This window comes from Vulpes lagopus, chromosome 11, assembly GCF_018345385.1.
Source record: "Vulpes lagopus strain Blue_001 chromosome 11, ASM1834538v1, whole genome shotgun sequence".
In the NCBI taxonomy this organism is placed as follows: domain Eukaryota; kingdom Metazoa; phylum Chordata; class Mammalia; order Carnivora; family Canidae; genus Vulpes; species Vulpes lagopus.
The window spans coordinates 12,806,513-12,828,571 of record NC_054834.1 but is presented as its reverse complement, the minus strand read 5'-3'; the positions used below and the strand labels follow the sequence as shown (position 1 = coordinate 12,828,571).

Below are 22,059 nucleotides of genomic sequence, written 5' to 3'. Positions count from 1 at the left end.
CTACAAGTCCCAGAAGGCAACGCTCCGCGGGGGCGAGCAGCCGCCTTACCTGCCGCGAGCTCGTTCCACCGGCTGCCGGTGCTCTCCCCGTTCCCCCGTGCCCGCGGGTCTCATTTCTGTAGTCAAGTCTTAGCACCTTCGACCTGAAAGCCCTTGGCGTACCCCCTTTGCCTCCCTCGAACTATGCCAGACGCCCTCACCGGAGTTGGGTAGTGCACCCACCCGACAGAGAGGGGAACCTGGGGAGGCCCAAGCCGAGGCAGCTCGGTCGCACTTCCGCCTCGCGGGCTCCGGAAGGGAGCGCGCACGCGCGCCCTGCGACTCCGGCGCGGTTGACTTCCGCTCCCACTGTGCCCCGCGAGCCGAATCATGGATCACACTGGTAAGGAGGCGGAGGCAGCGGGGGTCCCGGGTCCATGCCCCCTCGGCCGGCCTGGGACTGGCTGCCCGGCGGGCGGAGCGGGGATGCGCTCGCCCTGCAGCGCTGGGGGGTGGCGGTGAGAGCGAAATCCCACAGACCCCTCCCGGTGCCCGGCAAGGGCCTGCCGTTTCCCGGCCTACCCTCCGGTGTGGTACCTACAGCCTCGGTGCCGGCAGCAGCCGCCGCTCTGGTGCTGCGGAGCTCCCCGCCCGCACGGTGGGCGGCGCGGCCTCGTGGGGACCGGGGCGCGCTGCCTCCTTTTTTTTTTTTTTAAACCTTGGCGCCCCGCTCTGCGTTTCGGGTGCCGGCGGGCGGACTCCAGGCTCAGGGTCGGGGCGGGGCGCGGGAGGGGGCTGCGGGCGCGCGCTGCGGGGGGCGCTGCCGGTCCTTCGTGGACCCGAGGCGGAGGGGGGAGCCAGGTGAGAGTTTTCGGAATCCTGCTCGGAGCGGCTTTTCTGTCTGAGCCCAAAGCCTGCTCCGCGCTTCGGCTGTGGTCCTTACTCATCTTTCGGGGGCGTTTACAAAGGAGAGCTTAAATTCAAGATACCCGCATCTCTTTCTCCAAGTAAGAAGGACTCCGCTCTTCGTTGCGTGTTGTTTGGCTTTTTTTCTTCTTCGTGGCTTTTGGATAGTGAGTGAGTGAACCTGGGGCTACTGTTCCGTGTGGTTCCATCAGCCATATCCTAAGTAGGATAAAAGGATACTCCTTGTATTAAGTATTGGGTAAGGCGTTCTCAGTCATCAAATGCCTACTTAATTTTGTACATATAGGCGTAAAATTATATCTGTCTATAAAATTTGGTGAGTGCTAGTCAGCAAAACCTATGCCAGACCCCAGTATGCCTAGAGAGGGAATGATGGAAACCAGGCCAACTGCGTTCCTGGCCTCATGGAGATTACATTCTGTTGGGAAAGACACGATAGAGAAGTTTTTTTTTTTTGTTTTTGTTTTTTTGTTTTTTTAAACCTAAACATTACAGATCATGATGAGCGCTTGGAAAAAAAATTAACAGCGTCTGTGGTAAAGACTAATAGGAGGAGGCTTCAGAGAGAGTGGTTAGGGAGGGTCTTTCTGGATTTCTAAGCTGAGATCTGATAGGTGAGAAGAATCCCTGCATGGAATTAATCAGGAGTAAAGCGTGTCTAGCAAATATGAAGACTCTGAGGAAGGAAAACGTAGAGGTCGGTCAGCTACAGCTTAGCAAGAAGCAACGAGCCCTAAGAGATTGGAAGGGACGGTGGGAGTCAGATGGTACAGGACTTTGAAGGCCGTGGTAAAGATTTGATTCTATTTTTTTTTTTTTTAAGATTTTATTTATTTATTCATGAGAGACAGAGAGGCAGAGGCACAGGCTGAGGGAGAAGCAGGCTTCATGCAGGGAGCCGATGTGGGACTCGATCCCGGGACTCCAGGATCACGCCCTGGGCTGAAGGCAGGTGCCAAACTGCTGAGCCACTTGGGGATCCCTGAAGCCATTGAGCAGGAGTACAGGAGGAACATAATTTCTTTTAAAAACACAATAACTTGTTTGTGGAGAAAGGTGTGAGAGACAAGACTGATAGAAAATAGTTTAGATGGTGATTGCAGTAGAACACTATGAGAGGCTCAGTAATGAAGTTGGTTCGGTTTAGAGAAAAGGGGAGTGGGCATATCGAATGTTGTGGTGGAATTCAAATAGGAGCTTTGTGAGAGAAAGGAGAGACGACTACCTTTCTGGTTTGAGCAGCTCGGCAGTGCCCGTTACTAAGTTGGGGAAAACTTGGGAGGAAAACAGACGTCTTTTTTTTTTTTAAGTGGTAAAGGGAGACTTGGGAACTTGAGAATGAGATTTTGGGCTGCAAAGGATGAGCTGTGTACGAGGATATACAAGGGGGAGATGTCAAGTGGAGATCAGAGGAAAGATCTGGGTTGAAAAATACGTATTTGAGACTTATGAGCAGGTAGCTGTTGTTTTAAGGAATGAGGATGGATGAGATCACTCAAAGAACAAGAATACAGAGAAGAAGAGGGCCAAGAACCGGGCTGTAAGGAACTCTAGTTTTGGAAATTTTGTAGAATTGAGATCTGGGACCTTGGTGTTAGAGTAGTAAACATGCAACTTCAGCAAAACACTTCTCATTACAGCCCCTTACTAGAATTGAGAGTGAAGCACCTTCCACAGTTTAGAGGATATTATGTTAGGAAGTTGTAGTGTGGCTGGGTGTGTCTCTGAGTATTATCCTAGTTCTCCAAGTTAAAATGTTGACTAGAAAGTAAGAGTCATCCTGGCATGAAAATATTCACAAATGATCTGACCGCTTAAAAAATTAGTTCCTACTCAGATATCCCTGCTGCTCCTTTTCTGTTTTTAAAAGATTTTATTTTATTTTATTTTTTTTAAAGGTTTATTTATTTATTTTTGATAGACATAGAGAGAGAGAGAGAGAGAGAGAGAGAGAGGCAGAGACACAGGCAGAGGGAGAAGCAGGCTCCATGCACCGGGAGCCTGACGTGGGATTCGATCCCGGGTCTCCAGGATCGCGCCCTGGGCCAAAGGCAGGCGCCAAACCGCTGCGCCACCCAGGGATCCCAAGATTTTATTTTTAAAGTAAGCTCTGTACCCAACGTGGAGCTGGAACTTACAACCCCTAGATCAAGAGTCACATGGTCTACTGACTGAGCCAGCCAGGCGTTCCTTTTTCAATTCTTTTAATTTTGTTGTACGCCATTGTCCTTGCTTTCTATCAGGAAATGGTATCACATCAGGAAATGGTATCACATGCTGTATATTGACTGATTATAAAACTCGCAAAAGATTCAGGTTTTCATGGAATTCATAAACATGAATTTGATAACTGAAGCACAACTAAAATGGGCAACTGGGATGTCTGGGTGGCTCAGCGGTTGAGCATCTGCCTTTGGCTCAGGGCATGATCCTGGAGTCCTGGGATCGAGTCCTGCATTGGGCTCCCTACCAGGGAGTTTGCCTGTGCTTCTGCCTCTGCCTCTTTCTCTGTCTCTCATGAGTAAATAAATAAAATTAAAAAAAAAAAATCATTGGCAAGTGAGGAAGTGCCAGTTGATTGAAGACATTATGATCAGGTAGGCATCTTAACGGAAATATTTTAATGTGGAGGGTTTAAGAGAGGCCCTTGGGGAAATTGATGAAACCCTTGAATATTACGCAAAAATGACTGATTTTATGATCATGCTGAAAAGTCAAACATATAATGAAGTCTATCTTCTAATAGCATTTTGCCAGGAAAAACTACTCCAATTAATACTTGATTCATTCTTTGGTTGTTCTAAGAATCAGCACTTAGTTATAACAGAAATCTAAATTTTGTAAGATATTTCTTGGTTTCCTTTAATTCAGGATAAAATTCTAAACACATATTTTAAAAAATACTATCATGTAAGAGTGTTACTCCTTTTTAAAGTGGATTCACCTTAAATGACCAATTACAGAGGTGCCTGGCTGGCTTTGTTGGTAGAGCGTTTGACTCAGTCTTGGGGTTGTAAGTTCAAGCCCCACGTTGGATGTAGAGATCACTTAAAATCTTTAAAAAGTAAAAATAAATGGTCAGTTATATCTTTAGTTCTCATTTTCTGTGTAAAATCCAAGGACTTCTGTGGTTACGGGATTTATATTTTTAGTTGGCATGTTCAAGAAGAAATTGCTCTATTTTCTGATTTTTAATTAAAAAAAAAAAAAAAAAGGCAAGCCCAGAATGATGTCACTGTTAAATGCTGTACTTTGTTTATGGGCTTGCAATTTGTGAGTAGGTGGCAAGGTGTTAAGGGGCAGTAGACTCCCTAGAAGTTTTGGTGGACTAAGCAAGCAATTGTGACAGGTGTTCAGGGTGGTGGGAAAAGGATTTGCAGTAATGAAGGGTTGGGATTTGGTCATTCCACTAGATAAAACCATTGAGTCTTTCTAGTATCTGAAGGATATCAGTATCTAGTATCTGAAGGACAACATTGAACTGTTAAATATCTGTCTACATTAACTTGCTTTTCTACTTTATTGGAAAATCAGGAATACCTTTTGAGAAAGAAAAAAAATGATTCATGTTTTTTGGCTTGTAGATACTTTTACATAAATAACTGGAATGGAAGCAGATGAAATACATTATTCAACTTGTTAATACATGTAGTGAAGTTTGAAGGTTGACCAAGTTGAGTTTATCCTAACTGGAGATTTTAGCTAGCCATGTAATTCCTTTCCATGAATTTTTTCTTTGAGGATTAGGTTTTGTAAAAGTAATAGCAGAAAGCAGACTGAAGAGATTGGAATTAATTATTAATGACCTATTTTGAATTTTGTTCTAAATATTGTCCAGAAGAGGGGCATGTGGTTGGCTGGGTCAGAAGAGTATGTGACTCTTGATCTTGAGGTCATGAGTTCAAGCCACATGTAGGATATAGAGATTACTTAGATAAATAAAACTTAAAATAAGTATTGTTCAGAAAGAGTGCAAATTGATGTGAATTTAACACGTGTCTAAAATCCTAGTACCCTTGGAGGTCATTAGTACTAGGTTACTACTTCCTAATTTGGCTTTACTGAATGTAATGTGGACAGTGTGCCTATCAATCTTGATTGTACTATCTCCTGCATGGCAAGTTCAATAATTTATCACATTTAAAACATTTCTATTTAAAAAAATTATTTTATTTGCATTTCTACTTTAGGGCATTTCCCTTTGTGTCTTTAGTAGTAAAGGTGAATATTTACTGTATTGTAATATTTTGTCATAGACTTGAAACAAGGGAGACTATTAACCTTCGATGGAGTCAGTTCTATGAAATAATGCTCCTATTACTCATGAGAAATGAGTTCATTTATTTCATAGCTAGTAACAAGCAGAGACTTAGAAAGTGTCTCTTGTTTACATTTAGTTTAATTGCAGAAATTTTGCATACCCTTAAACTCTAATTTTCTGTTATGATGCTGTACTGCTTACAATAGCACACTCACATTATATATCTAGAAAGGTTATAGCACAAATACGTGATTGCATGTTTCTGCTATTAAATGGTGTGAGAAGTTTTGCTATCCTTGAATACTTTTTAGAAAAACTATTTTATACTTAAGGAAATAGTCACTTTCCTTAAAACTAACTTCATTTTCAAATGTATTATTTATTTAATTTTGCCATTGTCAGTGTTAGTTTTGTGTTTTGTTTTATTGATTGTCCTAATGTAGATTCATTTCATTAACTGTAACAAGTGTTTTGTGTGCTTGGTGGAGATAGGGATGATTTTCTTTCTTTTCCTCTTATACTTCCTTTACTTTTTTTTTTTAATTAAAAAAAATCTCTTATAGTTAAAGACAGAAGTTCTTATCTCACAGTTAAAGACAGAAGTGGCTTATGAAGGGTCTTATGTTTTCTGCAAACTCTTCTGGAATCACATAAATTTTTATTGTCTACTTTTAGGGAGAGGTTCTATAACTTTTGTCAACTTTTTTTTTTTTTTTAATTATTATTTATTTATGATAGTCACAGAGAGAGAGAGAGAGAGAGGCAGAGACACAGGCAGAGGGAGAAGCAGGCTCCATGCACCGGGAGCCCGATGTGGGATTCGATCCCGGGTCTCCAAGATCGCGCCCTGGGCCAAAGGCAGGCACCAAACCGCTGCGCCACCCAGGGAATCCCTATAACTTTTGTCAACTTTTTAAAGGGTTCTTTGTCTCAAAAAGCATTGCTTTAAGATTTTATCTAATGTAGAGAAAATTAGTGTTTAAACTTATATAGCATAATATTTAAAATCAGAACCTTCATATTTAGCCCTTGATAATGTTGGGTATGTTACTTTAATACTTGTGGCAGAATAATCTTCAAAAGAGGAAAACTAAAAGAAATGACAACTTTTTTCTTCTGATATAGACAATGAGTTACAAGGCACTAATAGTTCTGGATCATTGGGTGGTCTTGATGTTCGAAGACGAATTCCTATAAAGCTCATCTCCAAACAAGGGAACAAAACCAAAACTGCGCCTCGAACTCCAAGGACTATAAACAGGATGCCTGCAAAGGCTCCACCTGGTGATGAAGGTAATTTGTTTAAACGGACAAGTCCAAAAGTCTTTCTTTTGTATCTAATTCCACCAAATAATCCATGTGGTCTTATTTATTAATTTACTAATAATGCCTTTTTTTTTTTATCTTACTGTCTTCACTTTTTTCAGTCTTTCTGTTTGACTTCTCATGTACTTTCCTGTATAGTATTTTTGGTTTTTTCTTTTGTTATTGCAACACTGCCTGTTGTTTGAAAATAAAAAAACCTAAATAATACGGCAGAAAGCATAATATGAAAAGTAAAATTTGTTCCTCTACTTCGACAATACTCCACCAAAATGATTTCTGTTACAACTTTTTTATAGTATAGTAACTTTTTAATGTATAACTGCCCTTTTTTCATGTAAGATGCATTTGAAATTTTTCCACATATCAGTATATACAGATGTACTCATTTAAGAAAATAGGTTTGGATATTTCTTTTTTATGGATATGCCGTATTTTAATAGTTTTTATAACTTCTTTGCTGTTAAAAACAGTATTGCAGTAAATATTGTACGTATAGCTTAGCATGTATACTTGAGGTAGAACTGCATGAATTTGGGTATTTTATAAGTTGATGGATACGGTGCATTTTAGAATTTAATGGATATTGTCAAATGGCTCTATAAAAAGTATATCAGTTTATATTCCCACACACCAATATTGTGACTACTAGCCTCCTAAAATTTTTGTTTTGATATACATTTCTTTAATTATGAGTGGGGTTGTGTCTATATCTTTTCATAGTATTGGGCATTTCTTCTGCCTAGGATCTACCTGTTCATATCCTCTAACCATTTTTTTACTGTTTTCTTTCTCTTGACTTTTATTAGTTCTTTACATATTATTAAATTGACTCTTTGTCATATATTGTATAGATTCACCATTTGTCTTTTGCATTTTCTATATATAATATTTATTGTAGAGAAGTTTGAAGATTCTGTGTTGTCAGGTACCAATCCAGTCATTTCTGTTAGGACTTCTCCGTTTTATTTTATTTTTAAGATTTTATTTATTTATTCATAAGAGACACACAGGGAGAGTCAGACACACAGGCAGAAGGAGAAGCAGGCTCCATGCAGGGAGCCCGACGTGGGACTTGTTCCCGGGACCCCAGGATCACGTCCTGAGCCAAAGGCAGACACTCAACTGCTGAGCCACCCAGGCATCCCGACTTCTGGGTCTTATAAAATTCTTAGAAAGGCCTTTCCCCTATTTCATGAGCACAAAATAATTTGCCCTTTAGCACAGGGTCAGCAAACTATGGCCTGTGGACCAAATCCAGCTCGGGCTTTGTAAAGTCTTATTGGAACATAGCCATGCCCATTCATTTAAGTAATGTTTATGGTTGCTTTCACACTATAATGGCATGGTTGAGTAATTGCAGGAGACCAACGCAGCCTAAAATATTTACTTACCTAGCTTTTTACAGAAAAAGTTAGCTGGCACTGGGACATTTATGGACATATATTTGGTTATTAGAAAAATAAAGTGGAGTTTGGCGGCTCTATTTTTCCCTCTAAAACAGCTGTTTGTCTCAACTATTGAATGATCTGTCTTTTCTCTGCTGAGAATAGGAATCCGATCATTATCCTACATTAAAGGTCTAAAAGTATTTATGTCTATTTCTGGATTTCCTGTTCTATTCCAGCAATCTGTCTGTATTTCTTTTTGGAACCAAATGTTTTAATTATACCTCATATTATGACTCCTTTTATTGTAGGGTATCTCTACCCATCTAAACAAGTTCATTTGAAGTCAAATGTTACAAATTGGAGTGGTAGCAATTTAGGGCTGCCTCTCACTATCCATAACCTAGGGTCTCCTGTCTTTGGTCTTTTTGTTTCTTTTAATAATTTCTAAAAACTGCACAGTAATCTGCACATAAATTCTTGTTGGAATAATCCAAACGAGGCAAAAAAAAGCTAAAAAAGAAACCCCTTCTATCCTTTTCCTCTCAGATATCCTCTCATTCCCTCTTCTCTCACTCCTCAAGCCCCATACCCTTCTTTTGTTGTTTTTAAAGATTATTTATTAATGAGAGAGAGAGGGGTGGGGGGCAGAGACACAGGCAGAGGGAGAAGCAGGCTCCATGCAGGGAGCCTGACGTGGGACTCGATCCAGGGTCTCCAGGATCAGACCCTGGGTTGAAGGTGGCGCTAAACTGCTGAGCCACCCGGGCTGCCCCCCATACCCCTTTCTAAGGGGAACTACTCTTACCATTCTTTCTCCTAATAGCACAAACTGAGACTGAAGATAATTTTTGAATATTTTAGTTTAACTTATTTGGGATAAAAAATAAGTGGTGTTTTTTCTAGGCATTGATCAGAATAGGGAGTTTTGGGTGCTGATACGGGGTTTGGTGTATACACACACACACACACACACACACACACACACACACACATACATAGTTTAAGGATAGGACCACAGATCAGACTACTCTGAAAAATGATTATATGCTCCTCATTTCCTTTTCTGTTTTGCACAATAATTTTCTGTATTTTAGATAAATAAAATAAATTGATTTTTCTTATTTTGAGTTTTAGATGACAGCATCTTTTGTAAGGTATAAATGGGTCATATTAAGAGCCTACAGCCACTTGTTTGTAACTTGTAAGAACACTCTTTGAACTCTCTTTTGTATTGGAGATAATTAGCAGTGCACTGAAGTGTCCATACCATCTTCAAAAAATTCTTACATCATTGTATTTGTGCGTATGTCCATGTGTCCACCCATACACAGGTGCTGTAATTTAAACATGTTTGAGTAAAGTTAAAACTTGTGTGCTTGGGCTACTCTGTTTACCAGTTCTAGGGCCAAAAGAGACACGAGAAGCTTGGCATTTTGGAGGGATAATGTGTCTTCTCAACTTTACTTTAGGTAATTGGATTATACCTAGAATTACTATCAGAGTGTCCATTGGTTTTCTGTTCTTTTGTATGAAATGAGAGGATGATGATCAGGGTCAGAGAAACTGAACCCATTTGATCTTCGTAACGTTATTGGTATATGTAGTGTAGAGGAGGATACTTGTGAATAGGTATGATATGGCAGAATTCTTTGTTTCCATTATATGCTTTTGGCAATAAAATCAGCCTCTTGCAGCCTGACACCACTTTGGTAGGTAGATTAGAGTAAATGGTGATCAGTATCTTAGAAGTTGGTGCAACAAATGTGCTGATGGTAAATAGTAAAGTTTTATACTAGAGATAGTCTGATGAGTTAATAAGAGCACTTGAATGGGAGTGAAGAGTTCTGAGGTATGTTCCTGGCCCTACCACTAATCCATGTGTTGAGTTATTGTGGGTCTCCATACTACAATATTCTCAATTAGAACATGAGAGAGTTGGACTAGATGGTCACCAAGATCATTTCTAGCTGATATTTTAAACTCAATTTAACTAATCTTGATTATCTTGTCTTTAGAAGGGCTTTGAAAGGCATCAGATGGGTCTCTCATTGTACAGGTCTGTGGTGAGTACATGTACTTCCAAAATGAAATTTAGGATTTTAAAAGTTCATCCTTAACACTTTCTTTTTTCAGAAGGATTTGATTATAATGAAGAAGAACGGTATGACTGTAAAGGGGGAGAACTGTTTGGAAATCAGCGAAGATTTCCTGGACACCTTTTTTGGGACTTCCAGGTATAACTAAAAATAAAACATTTTATTAGAACAATAAAATATCTTAAATATTTTATTATAATCAGAATACTTAAAGAATGGTATGAACTTTTATTACAGCTATTAAACTTTTTAGAACACTCAAATCATTTGTTAATGCCATATATCCACTAATTTAAAAAATAATTTGAAGTAATTTTCTGTAAAGTCAAGTAAAATCAGTGACCATAGCACTAAGAGGACCAAAAAAAAAAAAAAAAAAAAAAAAACACGCCGCTAATGATATGGAATATATGGGAATTATACCAAGAAACCTTTATTTCTAATTGTTTTAACAACTTTTATAAATACTAACCAATTGATTGCCTAATTTATAAATACAACTTTTAGAAATGCTTAAAAAGGAAATTTTAATTCTATCATTTCAACAGATAAACATCTTAGGTGAAAAGGATGATACGCCAGTTCATTTCTGTGACAAATGTGGATTGCCTATTAAAATCTATGGGCGAATGGTAAGTATTACTATATTAAATCACATTTGCATTTGTAAACATTTGCATAGAGTTGGGATTTTGAAATTTAAGTAGATAGGTTTATCACTGTTTAATGACTAAGTTTGTGACATTTTAGTGAGTATGAAATAGGTAAGGGCAATTTTGGGATAACATCATTTATTATGGAAAATTATGACAAATTCTTGAATTACTTGAAAAATACTAAGGAAACTAACTTCTGAAAACTTATTTCTTTGGACTGTTTGGTACTTGTTAGTATACATTTATTATAGTTTATTAAGGAAAAATTTTTTTCTTGTTTAAAGAATAAGATCAGTTACTCGTTTCTGAAGGCTATAATTTTAAATGTAAAACTAATAATTATAATTTCTGAGAATTGAATTCTGATCCTTAAAACAATTACAACCCCAGCTGTAATTTTACAGTAATTTTGACACATGCTCCCTCAAAAAAAGATGGTTTCACATTTGTGTTTGAGAAAAATTGAATTCAGTAACATATCTGCTGGTAGAGAATGTAGATTATGCAGTCTTTGCTGTGTAACATAACTAAAGAACAGCAATGGATTGTGAGTTTTAAAATGGTCTAACATCATTTTACTGTGTCTTTCTGATTTATTTTTAGATTTTTAAAAGTTTATTAACTACCAGAGAAGAACGCTACTTACATTAAGTGTAGGAGATATTTGTTATTTTTTTACTTTGGAATAGTTTCAAGAGGGGCAGGATAAGATAAAACATGGTTTTGGTATTCTTTGGGAGATATTTTTTGAAGTTATTTTTTTAAATTAAATTTTTAAAAAATTTTTAATTGAAGGATAGTTGACATTCAGGTGTAAACACAGTGGTTTGATAATTACATACATTACACTGTGCTCACCATGGTAAGTGTGGTAACCATCTTTTATCACACACAGTTATTACAATATTATTGTCTCTGTTTCAGTATTGTGTATTTCAATATTGACTATGCTGTACTTTTCATCCCTGTGACTTGTTTGTTTTATAATTGGAAGTTTGTACCTCTTAATCACCTTTACCTATTTTTGCCTATCCCCCGCACACAACTACTAGCGCTTTTTTTTTTTGTATTTATGACGGTTTCTCTTCTTGTGTTTGTTTTGCTTTTTACATTCCACATGTAAGTGAAATCATACAGTATTTGTCTTTCTCTGTTGTCTTTTTAAATATTTATTTATTTAGAGAGAGAGCTCATAAGTAGGGGAAGGGGGAGAGGGAGAGAATCTCAAGCAAACTCCCTGCTGAGTGTAGAGTCCAACTTGGGGCTCGATAACACGACCCTTAAATTGTAACCTGAGCTGAAATCAATATTTTTATTTATTTAATACTTTTATTTATTATTTAACCGATGGAGTATTTAACTGATGGAACCACGCAGGCGTCCTTGTCTTTCTATGGTTGACTTTACTCAGTGTAATACCCTCTGGGTTCATCCACATTGTCACAAATGGCAAGATTTAATTATTAAGTATTTTTTTAATTTTTATTTTTATCATGTGTGTTATTGGTGTTTTCATTGTATTATTATTTTTTGTATTGTTATAATTTTTTAATATTCCATTATGTGTATGTACCACATCTTCTTTATCCACTTATCTATCATTGGACATTTGGATTGCTTCCATATCTTGGCTATTATAAATAATGTTGCAATAAACATAAGGGTGCATATACCTTTTCGAATTAGTGTTTTTGTTTTCCTCAGGTAAATTCCCAGAAGTGGAATTACTGGAGTGTATGGTACTTCAAGTTTTAGATTTTTTGAGGAACTTCCATACCGTTTTCCATAGTGGCTGCACCAGTTTACATTCCTGCCAGCAATGCATGGGAGTTTGTTTTTCTCCACATCCTCACCAACATGTTATTTCTTGTCTTTTTGATACTAGCCATTCAGACAGATGTAAGGTGATACCTCCTTGTGGTTTTGATTTGCATTTCTCTGATGATTGGTGCCTACTGGCCATCTGTATGTCATTTTTGGAAAATTGTTTATTCAGGTTCTCTGTCCATTTTTTTTTTTTTAAGATTTTATTTATTTATTCATGAGAGATAGAGAGGCAGAGAGACACAGGCAGAGGGAGAAGCAAGTTCCATGCCCGGGAGCATGGAACCCGGGGTTCCATGCCGGGTCCCGCGTCGGGAGCCCGACGCGGGACCCGATCCCAGGACTCAAGGATCACGACCTGGGCTGAAGGCAGCGCTAAACTGCTGAGCCACCCAGGCTGCCCCCTCTCTCCAATTTTAATCAGATTATTGGATGGTGTGTGTGTGTGTGTATGTGTGTGTTTGTTTGTTTGTTTTGGTATTGAGTTGTATAAGTTCTTTATGTGTTTTAGGTATTAACCCCTAATTGAGTAGACTATTTGCATATTTCTTCTCTCATTCAGTAGGTTGTCTTTTTGTCTTGTTGATGATTTCTTTGCTGTGCAAAAGCTTTTCAGTTTGTTATAGTCCCAGTTACTTACTTTGCTTTTGTTTTCTTTGCTTAAGGAGATATCTAGGAAAATATTGCTAAGATTGCTGTCCCAAGAGATTGCTGCCTATATTTTCTTTTAGGACTTTTATTGTTTCAGGTCATACATGTAGGTCTTTAATCCATTTTGAGTTTATTTTTGTGTATGGTATTAAAAAGTGGTCCAGTTTCATTCTTTTTCTCTGTAGCTGTCCAGTGTCCCAATACCATTTATTAAAGAGATTGGCTTTTCCCCATTGTTTATTTTTGTTTCCTTTGTCATAGATTCATTGATCATATGAGCATGGGTTTACTTCTGGGGTCCCAGAGTTGGGGTCCCAACTCTGTTTCATTCATCTGTGTCTGTTTTTACCAGTACCATAGTTTTGTTCACTACAGCTTTGTAGTATAGTTTGAAACCTGGGCTTGTGATACCTCCAACTTTGTTCTTTCTCAAGATTGCTTTGGCTGTTTGGGGCCTTTTGTGGTTCCATACAAACTTTAGGATTTTTTGTTCTAGTTCTGTGAAAAATTACATCGAATCTGTAGATTGCTTTGGATAATCTGGGCTTCTTCACGTGCTTTACATCCTAGGAACCACAGGATGAAACTCGTAGCATTTATATTTCCAGAAAGTGTAAGCAGATGGACATGTATACATTTATTGAGGAAAGAGCCAAAGGTTTCATTATATTCTCAAAGTGTTTTGTTACTGAAAAAGGTTAACTGTTGCTTTTCTGTAACTAGTACTTAATGTTTATTTTGATGAATAGTTCTCAAGTGCCTTCTATGTCTAGGTTATTGTGCTTATGGTTATTTTTTATGGAAATATTTTACATTCTTGTATGCTTAACTAATATGTCTCTGTTCACAGATTCCATGCAAGCATGTTTTTTGCTATGACTGTGCTATTTTACATGAAAAAAAAGGAGATAAGATGTGTCCAGGGTAAGATTATCATTACATTTTTATTTTTATTTTTATTTATTTATTTATTTTTTAAAGATTTATTTATTTATTCATGAGAAACACAGAGATATGTGAGAGAGAGGCAGAGACACAGGCAGAGGGAGAAGCAGCTCCATGCAGGGAGCCTGATGTGGGACTTGATCCCGGGACTCCAGGATCACGCCCTGGGCCAAAGGCAGGGGCTAAACCTCTGAGCCACCCAGGGATCCCCTCATTACATTTTTAAATAATAAAGTTTGTGATGAGATGAATTGTAATCTAGGTTAAAGGCCCGGGTATAAGTCAGCAGCAGGATATCAAATATGCAGACATGGCTGATCTTTCTTTGTGAGCCCAGAGTTGGCCATAGCCTTTTCCTTAGGATAGGGCTAGATAGCTATTATCTGTCAATTCAGATTGGCCAAAACAAACAACATTTGTCATCACAAAATTACTATTATAAATGAGAACAGTTTTGTTTTGTTTTGTTTTCTGATGGGATACATGAGAGATAGTATCAGGCAGTGATTGAGAACAGGGACTTTGGAATTAGAATTCTTGGCTTCAAATCCCTTTTCTGACAGTTATTAGCTATATCCCTGGTTGTTTCTTCATCTGTAAAGTGGAGCTAATAATAATATCTACCTCCCTGTGTTGTTGTTAGAGCTAAACTAGTATATATATATAGTACCTTACATGTGATAAGTACTGTGTTAAGTATAAGTTATTATTTATTACCTCGAAATCTTATTATTTATGTCTGGAGTATTATATCTTAGAACATGATCGTGGCATCAGCTCAGACAAGTTATGAAGAAGATCTAGAGGTATTGGTTGCTACTGATGTGATTTGGGATGATCTTGAGAGATCCAGAATAAGGAATTTTTATATCAGTTTAGAATCCCTGATAGAAGGCTTAAGAAGGCTTTGAGACAAACTTCCTTGGGACAATTGTAAGCTGCTGAGATTTTATAACCTGGGTCAGAAGCTATCCCAAGATCAGTAATATTGGTTGATAACAGAATTACAGATAGTTCTAGGATGATTTCTTTTTTGGTGTAGGAAGATTGGCATCACTGAGAGAGAAGAGATGATTCAATAAGTATTCTAATATTAATATTTAAAAAGGAATTTAGGTTTCAAGATACTAAGTGTAACTCCTCAGTAAGTACCTCACTAGTTGGCCCTTAGCTATTTGAGAACATAAGCCTATCTGGCTTAACAGACTCAGATCAGGAAATGAAGAAATGGCAACTCAAGTTACATAAATATCATACACTGTTGCTTTTAAGCATCACCCAAAACAAAGTACCTTATCCTGTTACTGTAGAGATATTTCTGAGTTTATAGCAAATTAGGAACAAGAAATGGGAACTGTGCCAAATGACCACTAAAGGGAAGCCTGCTAGGATCAAGGAGTGCCAGTCTTACAGCAAGGATGGAAATATGGACACAACTCAAAATAAAAAATATAGAGCCATTTAATATAATTTCAAATGACCTGACACACATATTCAGTGATCATAGCTTGTGTCTCTGCATATGTAGTGCTTAACTATTGATTCAGTTCTGTCACTTTCATTGTTTCCTTTATCCTAAGGATATTCTTTAAGGTAGGGCAAAATAGAAAAACACTGTGAGTTAGGTAGAATGCATGTTTTAACCCCATATTGCAGATGAAGAAATAAGCAAAGAGATTAAGTGACTTCTCCAAGATTACAGAGCCAATGCTTGACCCCATTTCTTCTGATACCTAGTTCAGTCCTCTTTCCACTATTTCCAACAGACTACAAAGGCAAGTGTGGATTAAATACAGTGAATGAAAAAGAGTTGTAATTTTGACCCTGAGTCTTTAAGAAAATACTGAGTTAAATTTAGTGTCTACAGTTTAGAAGGGAGTGTTTAGTATTTTTTAGTAGTGAAATTGGTAACTCTTCCTTAAGGGACTCTTGATAGTCAGTTTGAATTTAAATTGTTCACATTGTTTAATGTTAGGAACCCTGATGATTGGGATGATTGTACTAATTTCTGTAGTCCTTGTGGTATCTTTTACTTAGTATTGTTTGCTCAGCACATACCGATTGCTCAATAAATATCATACAGGTTTGAATTCTAGGACTAGGACAGATCTTTGGTTTAACCTTTCTGGATATTTTTGCAAATGGATGTAAAGCGTAGAGTTCTTTGAGACAACGAGATCATTCTAGGCCTTAGGAAGGATGGGTCTCTTTTTAAAACCTAATCTGTTAGATGAGCACTTCTCATTTTTTCTTCACTTCAGAGTTCTGAGGTTGGTAGAAATGCTGATGCTTAATAGGGAACAGACCGCAGAATGGGAGAGAAGTTAAGGGTTCACTTTCTGTAACTATAACTTTTAATTGTGAACTTCTGCAATATTTTCCACAACTGGTTTTTAAAAACAGGCCTATGTGTGAAATTATGTGCATTGTCTTTGTAGTCTGCTTTTAGTAAATCAGTTTTTTCCCCTTCTAATTTAGCTGTAGTGATCCTGTGCAGCGAATCGAGCAGTGTACACGAGGTTCTCTCTTCATGTGTAGCATTGTTCAAGGGTGCAAGAGAACATACTTGTCTCAGCGAGACTTACAGGCTCATATCAACCACCGCCATATGAGAGCTGGAAAACCTGTTACCCGTGCTTCACTTGAAAACGTTCATCCTCCTATTGCTCCACCACCAACTGAAATCCCCGATCGTTTTCTGATGCCGCCAGATAAGCACCACATGAGCCATATCCCGCCAAAGCAGCACATCATGATGCCGCCACCTCCTTTGCAACATGTGCCACACGAGCACTATAATCAGCCACATGAGGATATTCGTGCTCCTCCTGCAGAATTGTCCATGGCTCCTCCTCCACCTCGTTCGGTCAGTCAGGAAACCTTTCGTATTTCAACAAGAAAACACAGCAATTTAATAACTGTCCCTATTCAGGATGACTCAAATTCAGGTGCTAGAGAACCACCACCTCCTGCCCCAGCACCTGCTCACCACCATCCTGAATATCAGGGTCAACCAGTGGTATCGCACCCTCATCATATTATGCCTCCACAGCAACATTATGCACCACCCCCACCTCCTCCACCACCAATAAGCCATCCAATGCCACATCCTCCCCAGGCTGCAGGTACTCCTCACTTGGTTTATAGCCAAGCTCCACCTCCACCAATGACCTCTGCTCCACCACCAATAACCCCTCCCCCTGGACATATTATTGCCCAGATGCCACCTTATATGAATCATCCTCCTCCAGGACCTCCCCCACCTCAACATGGTGGTCCACCTGTAACTGCACCCCCTCCTCACCATTATAATCCCAACTCTTTACCCCAGTTCACTGAAGATCAAGGAACTCTGAGCCCTCCATTTACACAACCAGGGGGAATGAGTCCTGGTATCTGGCCTGCACCGAGAGGGCCACCTCCTCCTCCACGAATGCAGGGTCCGCCTTCTCAAACCCCACTTCCTGGACCACATCATCCAGATCAGACAAGATATAGACCGTATTACCAATGATTAATAGTGCTTTGAACTGAAGATATGTTGAGGAAAAAAAAAAAACTTATGTATAGTCAATCTTTTAATTAAGCTTTTGACTGTTTTGGGGAAGGAAAAGCACCTCTTAGTGAGGTGACCGTAAAACACTTAGGGTCTTGTCTCTTAATATGGTTTTAAATCTTGACCTTAGGATTGATTTCAAGTACTATACTGTAGCGCAGATAAGTGGCTCAGTTGAGCACAGCTATATTTTAACAACTTTGTTCCCCTAGCGTGGTAAATTGACCCAGAGGTGACCATTTGTAAAAAAAATTTGAGAATTTTTCATTGTCCACTTTCAAAAATATTGCTTTTGTTAAATCCAATGTTTAGTTTTTCTTGTGATACATTTTGTTAACCTGTGTAAAAGGATTAAATTTCAAAATGGTTGTAAAAATGCTATTTTTATGTGAATTTAAGTGCAGCCACATACTGTTTTTTAAAACCATATGTTTTACCACTAATTTCCCAAAGTTACAATAAAATCCTAAAAGTAAAAATCTACTAGAATTTACTGTAAGGCAGACTGTTAAATGGTAAAGAATTATTTCACATTTTAGGCACTGAAATTTTGAGGTATATTAAGTATATAATGCACTTCACTTGGATGCCTTTTCATTTTTAGGCAGCCTCAGGAGCACCAAAATACATTGGAATTCCATATTTATGTTCGTAATATTAAAAGGCATTAGTAATTATTTGGAAGGATATGGCCAAAGTAATTGACTCTACAGGCTCCAAGCTGTTGGGGGATACTGTTACTCATTAATGCTTTTTACTGAATGGTTGGAATCACATGATGCACCACACTTACTAATCTTAAGTAACATTATTTTATAGAACTGTTTAAATTGTGTTATTTAGATGAAGTGTGTTCTACTCTGCTCATTGTCTTAAACTAAATATTTAGGGCTGAATAGGCTTTGTATAATTCCTCATATCCTGGTAGAGTTTGATCCTGTGCTTTGAAGTGGATTCTTGTCTATTGGGTTTTAAAGTACAATTTGAATGCCATCGAGGAATACTGTGTTAATGAAGGATGTTCTTGTAATCACAAACTTGCGTTGCTCAGGTTTCATTACTGTGTGATAAGGTTTTGTTTTTTTTTTTCTCTAACTTGAAATTTTAAAACTATTATCTCCTATTCCTTTTATTGGTTAAGCAGTATAAAATTTGGAACGTTTTAAAATGGAGTCAACAGTGCAGACTTCCAGATGATTTTGTATTAGAGAAAAGTAATTACTAAATTGTGAATTTCAGAGCTTTATAAGGTGCCTTTTGAGTCAGCTTTTGCATTATAGGGGCTTGTTACAGTCCAGCTACGATGACCACTTACGTTTTATACAGAACTCATATGTATAAATCAACAGTCTTAGGATATTACTATATATCCTTTGAATAAACCCCTGTGAAGTATTTCCTCCCCCCTAAAATGGTGCATAATATAAACATGAAAAGTGTAGTATGCAGATATCATTTATTAACTAGTTTGTAGTGCATAAATCTAGAACATTTCTTTTTGACAAAGGGTGAACTGATGGCTAATTTACCATTTAATTCTGTCAGATAAAGGCAAAACAGTGTCTCCCCTTGGATCATCAGATGCAGAGGCATCTATGAACTTAGAGCTGATGTTAGAGATGATATCGATTATCATTTCAACCTTGACTAGCCGAAAATAACTAATACACTTTTTTTTTTAAGTTAATTGAGTGATTTTTCACATCTAGCAATTTGAGAGTCCAGTGTAATGCAATATATCTAGTGAGAAATTCTTGTTATTAGAAGCGTGGGAGTGAAGTATGAACTAGTGTGAGATGGTGGTGGTGAGTGTTTCTGTCATTTTACTGTAGGTACTTGGACTGGTGCGAACTTGATTCCTTTTCATGCCCCTGTTTAGGAGCTGTTAAAATGTTACTGTTGAAAATCCAATATCATTCTTCATTTCTTGTAATAAGAAAATAGCCAAATTCACTTTAGAGCTTTTCATCTATTTATGAGGAGCTCTCCTTTTTTTACTGAAATTCACTAGAGTTGAAAGTGGTATGAAGCCACTTAGCCTATGTATTGGACAAAATAATTAGTATCATGATAAACTTCCACATGTTAAAGAGAATTCTCGTAGAGTTAAAAAAAATGATTTCTTTTCAGTTAGGCTTAAAAAATATGTGTTATGCAGGGAGGCAGATCAGATGAATGTGTTGTAGCAGACAAAATTTTTAAATGGTGTTAGACTTGAATTCATCCAGTTATTGTTTGAATGAGGGTGGGTGGGTAGAAGGATAACAAAATTACTGTTAGTGTTTCTTTCCTTAAGGAAAAAGATGTGAATCCCAGCCTTATTTCAGGGAAGCCTTTGAAGCTATGATGGACATAAGTCTAAATTAAATGTATGTATGTTTCATTATATTGCTCTTAAGACTACTGAGGTGGCAGTTTAATTCTTAAAAACAATAAAATGGAAGCATAAATACTATTTTGCCTAGATGAATTTTTACCTAATGATGACATATTTGGGAGAATTAAATTTTTTTTGTGTTTATGTGTTGATACAACTTTTACAGTAAAATTAGATTCACTTTTCTTGAGATGAAAACCAAGTCGAATGTTCAAATTTCTTCAGTGGCATGCTTGTTCACATTATAATATAGTATTTGGGGGAGCTATCAGTTGAAAAACCATGAGAAACTATATCCATTTTGCCCTGTAAAAACCATTTGCTCAAAATTATTGTGTAAATATGAAATACCAGTGAAATACAAGTGGAAAAGATCATTTGAACGTAATTTTTAAACTCTAAGTAACTTTACTAAATGAGATATACAGAGCTGCTGTAGACTTTGTTCTAACATACTGGAAGAGTGTCCTACCTCTTTCTGGAAGAGTACTATGCTCCAATCTCCTGAAAATTTTGAAAAAGTCCTGTATTATAAGTACAGTTGACCTGAACAACGTGGGAATTAGGGGTGCCGATCCCCCTGCACAGTCAAATCCACATACGACTTCTGATTTCCCTAAAACTTTGGTAATAGCCTGATAACATACACGGTTGGTTAATACATATTTAGTATATTATATGTATTATATGCTGTATTCTTACAATGAAGCTAGAAAAAAGTTGTTAGAAAGTTACAAGGAGAAAATACAGTACAGTACCATATAGAAAAAATCCGTGTATAAGTTAAGTGTGGACCTGTGCAATTCAGACCCCTGTTGTTCAAGGGTCAGCTGTACATGGAAGAAATCACAAGTACCTAGAATAAAAATATACTTTTCTAGTTATTAGATTAGCCATCAAATATTGATGTTAATTGAGGTTTGACAAACATACTATATTTTGACCAAAGTGGATTTATTTTTCTTCACTGGTTTGTAACTGTAATCTGTTAAATTTTGGTCTAGAAACTAAGTAGAATTTACTTATGACAATATATGCACAATCTAATAAAGCAATATTGGATATACTTCGCCTAATGGGGACAGAGAGGTAAGCCAGTGAAAATACTTGATATTAATAAAAACATTTGCATTTTCAAACAATTTTTGTTTTGATTCATGCCCCTTTAATTTTCTGTTCTTGAGGGGAAAAGTGTTAAGACAATTTTTTTAAAACAATTCTTCAAGCAGTATTTTAGTGTTAAAGTTTAATTTTCCCATCTCCCTATCTTTAAGAATTATGAATTTTTAGGCACTCCACAATCCCAGAATTGAATAGGCCATAGGCTTAACTCTCACACATGGGCAGGACTATATCTTGTTAAAAATCTAGTATTTTGAAATGTTAATCTATTCTATGACTCAGGATATTCCATTTCTATTCTAAGTAGTTGTAGACACCAGTTTTCATAAAGCATTAGGCCCATTCCTGTTCATCTACCTATAAAATTGCTCTCCTTTTGCCTGCCTTCAGATTGAAAAGTCTCCTTTTTAGTTTTCTTCCTAAGTGTTCCTTTCAAGCCTCTAACTTTTTGTTTTAAAATTGGTACTTCACTCACATAAGTAATAAATCTCTTGGGAAAAATGTAACACATTAATGCTGCAAAAAAAAAAAAAAGGTATAGATCCCCTTGCAGTCAGTGAACATTGCCCTCCCAGAGATAACAGCTGTTAAAATTTTGGTGCATATTATCCATAATCATTTTAGTTGCAGAGCCAACAGCTAAATAGGTTCCATGCTCTGGGTGAGCATCTGAATCCATGGTAAATGTAGTATTTCATGACCAATATTCAGTAAACATAGACTGAGCACTTACCATGTGGGCTATGAATCATTCACTCATTCATTCAGGTATGTACTCAACAGTATTCCAAGCACTTGGGGTACACACGTCTTTAGAGATAGATCAACAAATTTCATTAAATTACCTAACAGGTTAGTGTGATAAAATTCTATGGGATAAAGGAAAAATTAAGATAATAGAGTGGGAGCTTTGCCTCTTTAAGTAGTGTGGTTTGGGTAGAATTCACCAGA

At 37.5% G+C, this 22,059-nt stretch overlaps 1 protein-coding gene across 2 annotated transcripts; it reads left to right on the top strand.

The window, feature by feature from the left end:
- The first annotated feature begins 249 nt into the window (after window positions 1-249).
- On the top strand, window positions 250-21,128 carry CBLL1 (Cbl proto-oncogene like 1). 2 transcript variants are annotated; one of them, XM_041722247.1, is made up of 6 exons: window positions 250-382; window positions 6,293-6,460; window positions 10,015-10,115; window positions 10,526-10,609; window positions 13,959-14,032; window positions 16,532-21,128. In XM_041722247.1, the coding sequence occupies exons 1-6, from the start codon at window positions 370-372 to the stop codon at window positions 17,565-17,567; spliced, it is 1,476 nt and encodes a 491-aa protein (XP_041578181.1). In that variant the 5' UTR covers window positions 250-369; the 3' UTR covers window positions 17,568-21,128. The 2 variants fall into 2 exon arrangements, with proteins under 2 accessions (XP_041578181.1, XP_041578182.1); XM_041722248.1 differs by lacking the exon at window positions 250-382 and adding an exon at window positions 389-986.
- Window positions 21,129-22,059: the final 931 nt, after the last annotated feature.

Coding starts and splice junctions, on each gene's coding strand:
- CBLL1 (XM_041722247.1), top strand. Junction 6,461..10,014: donor GGCTCCACCTGGTGATGAAG/GTAATTTGTTTA, acceptor TTCTTTTTTCAG/AAGGATTTGATTATAATGAA. Junction 10,610..13,958: donor TTAAAATCTATGGGCGAATG/GTAAGTATTACT, acceptor CTCTGTTCACAG/ATTCCATGCAAGCATGTTTT.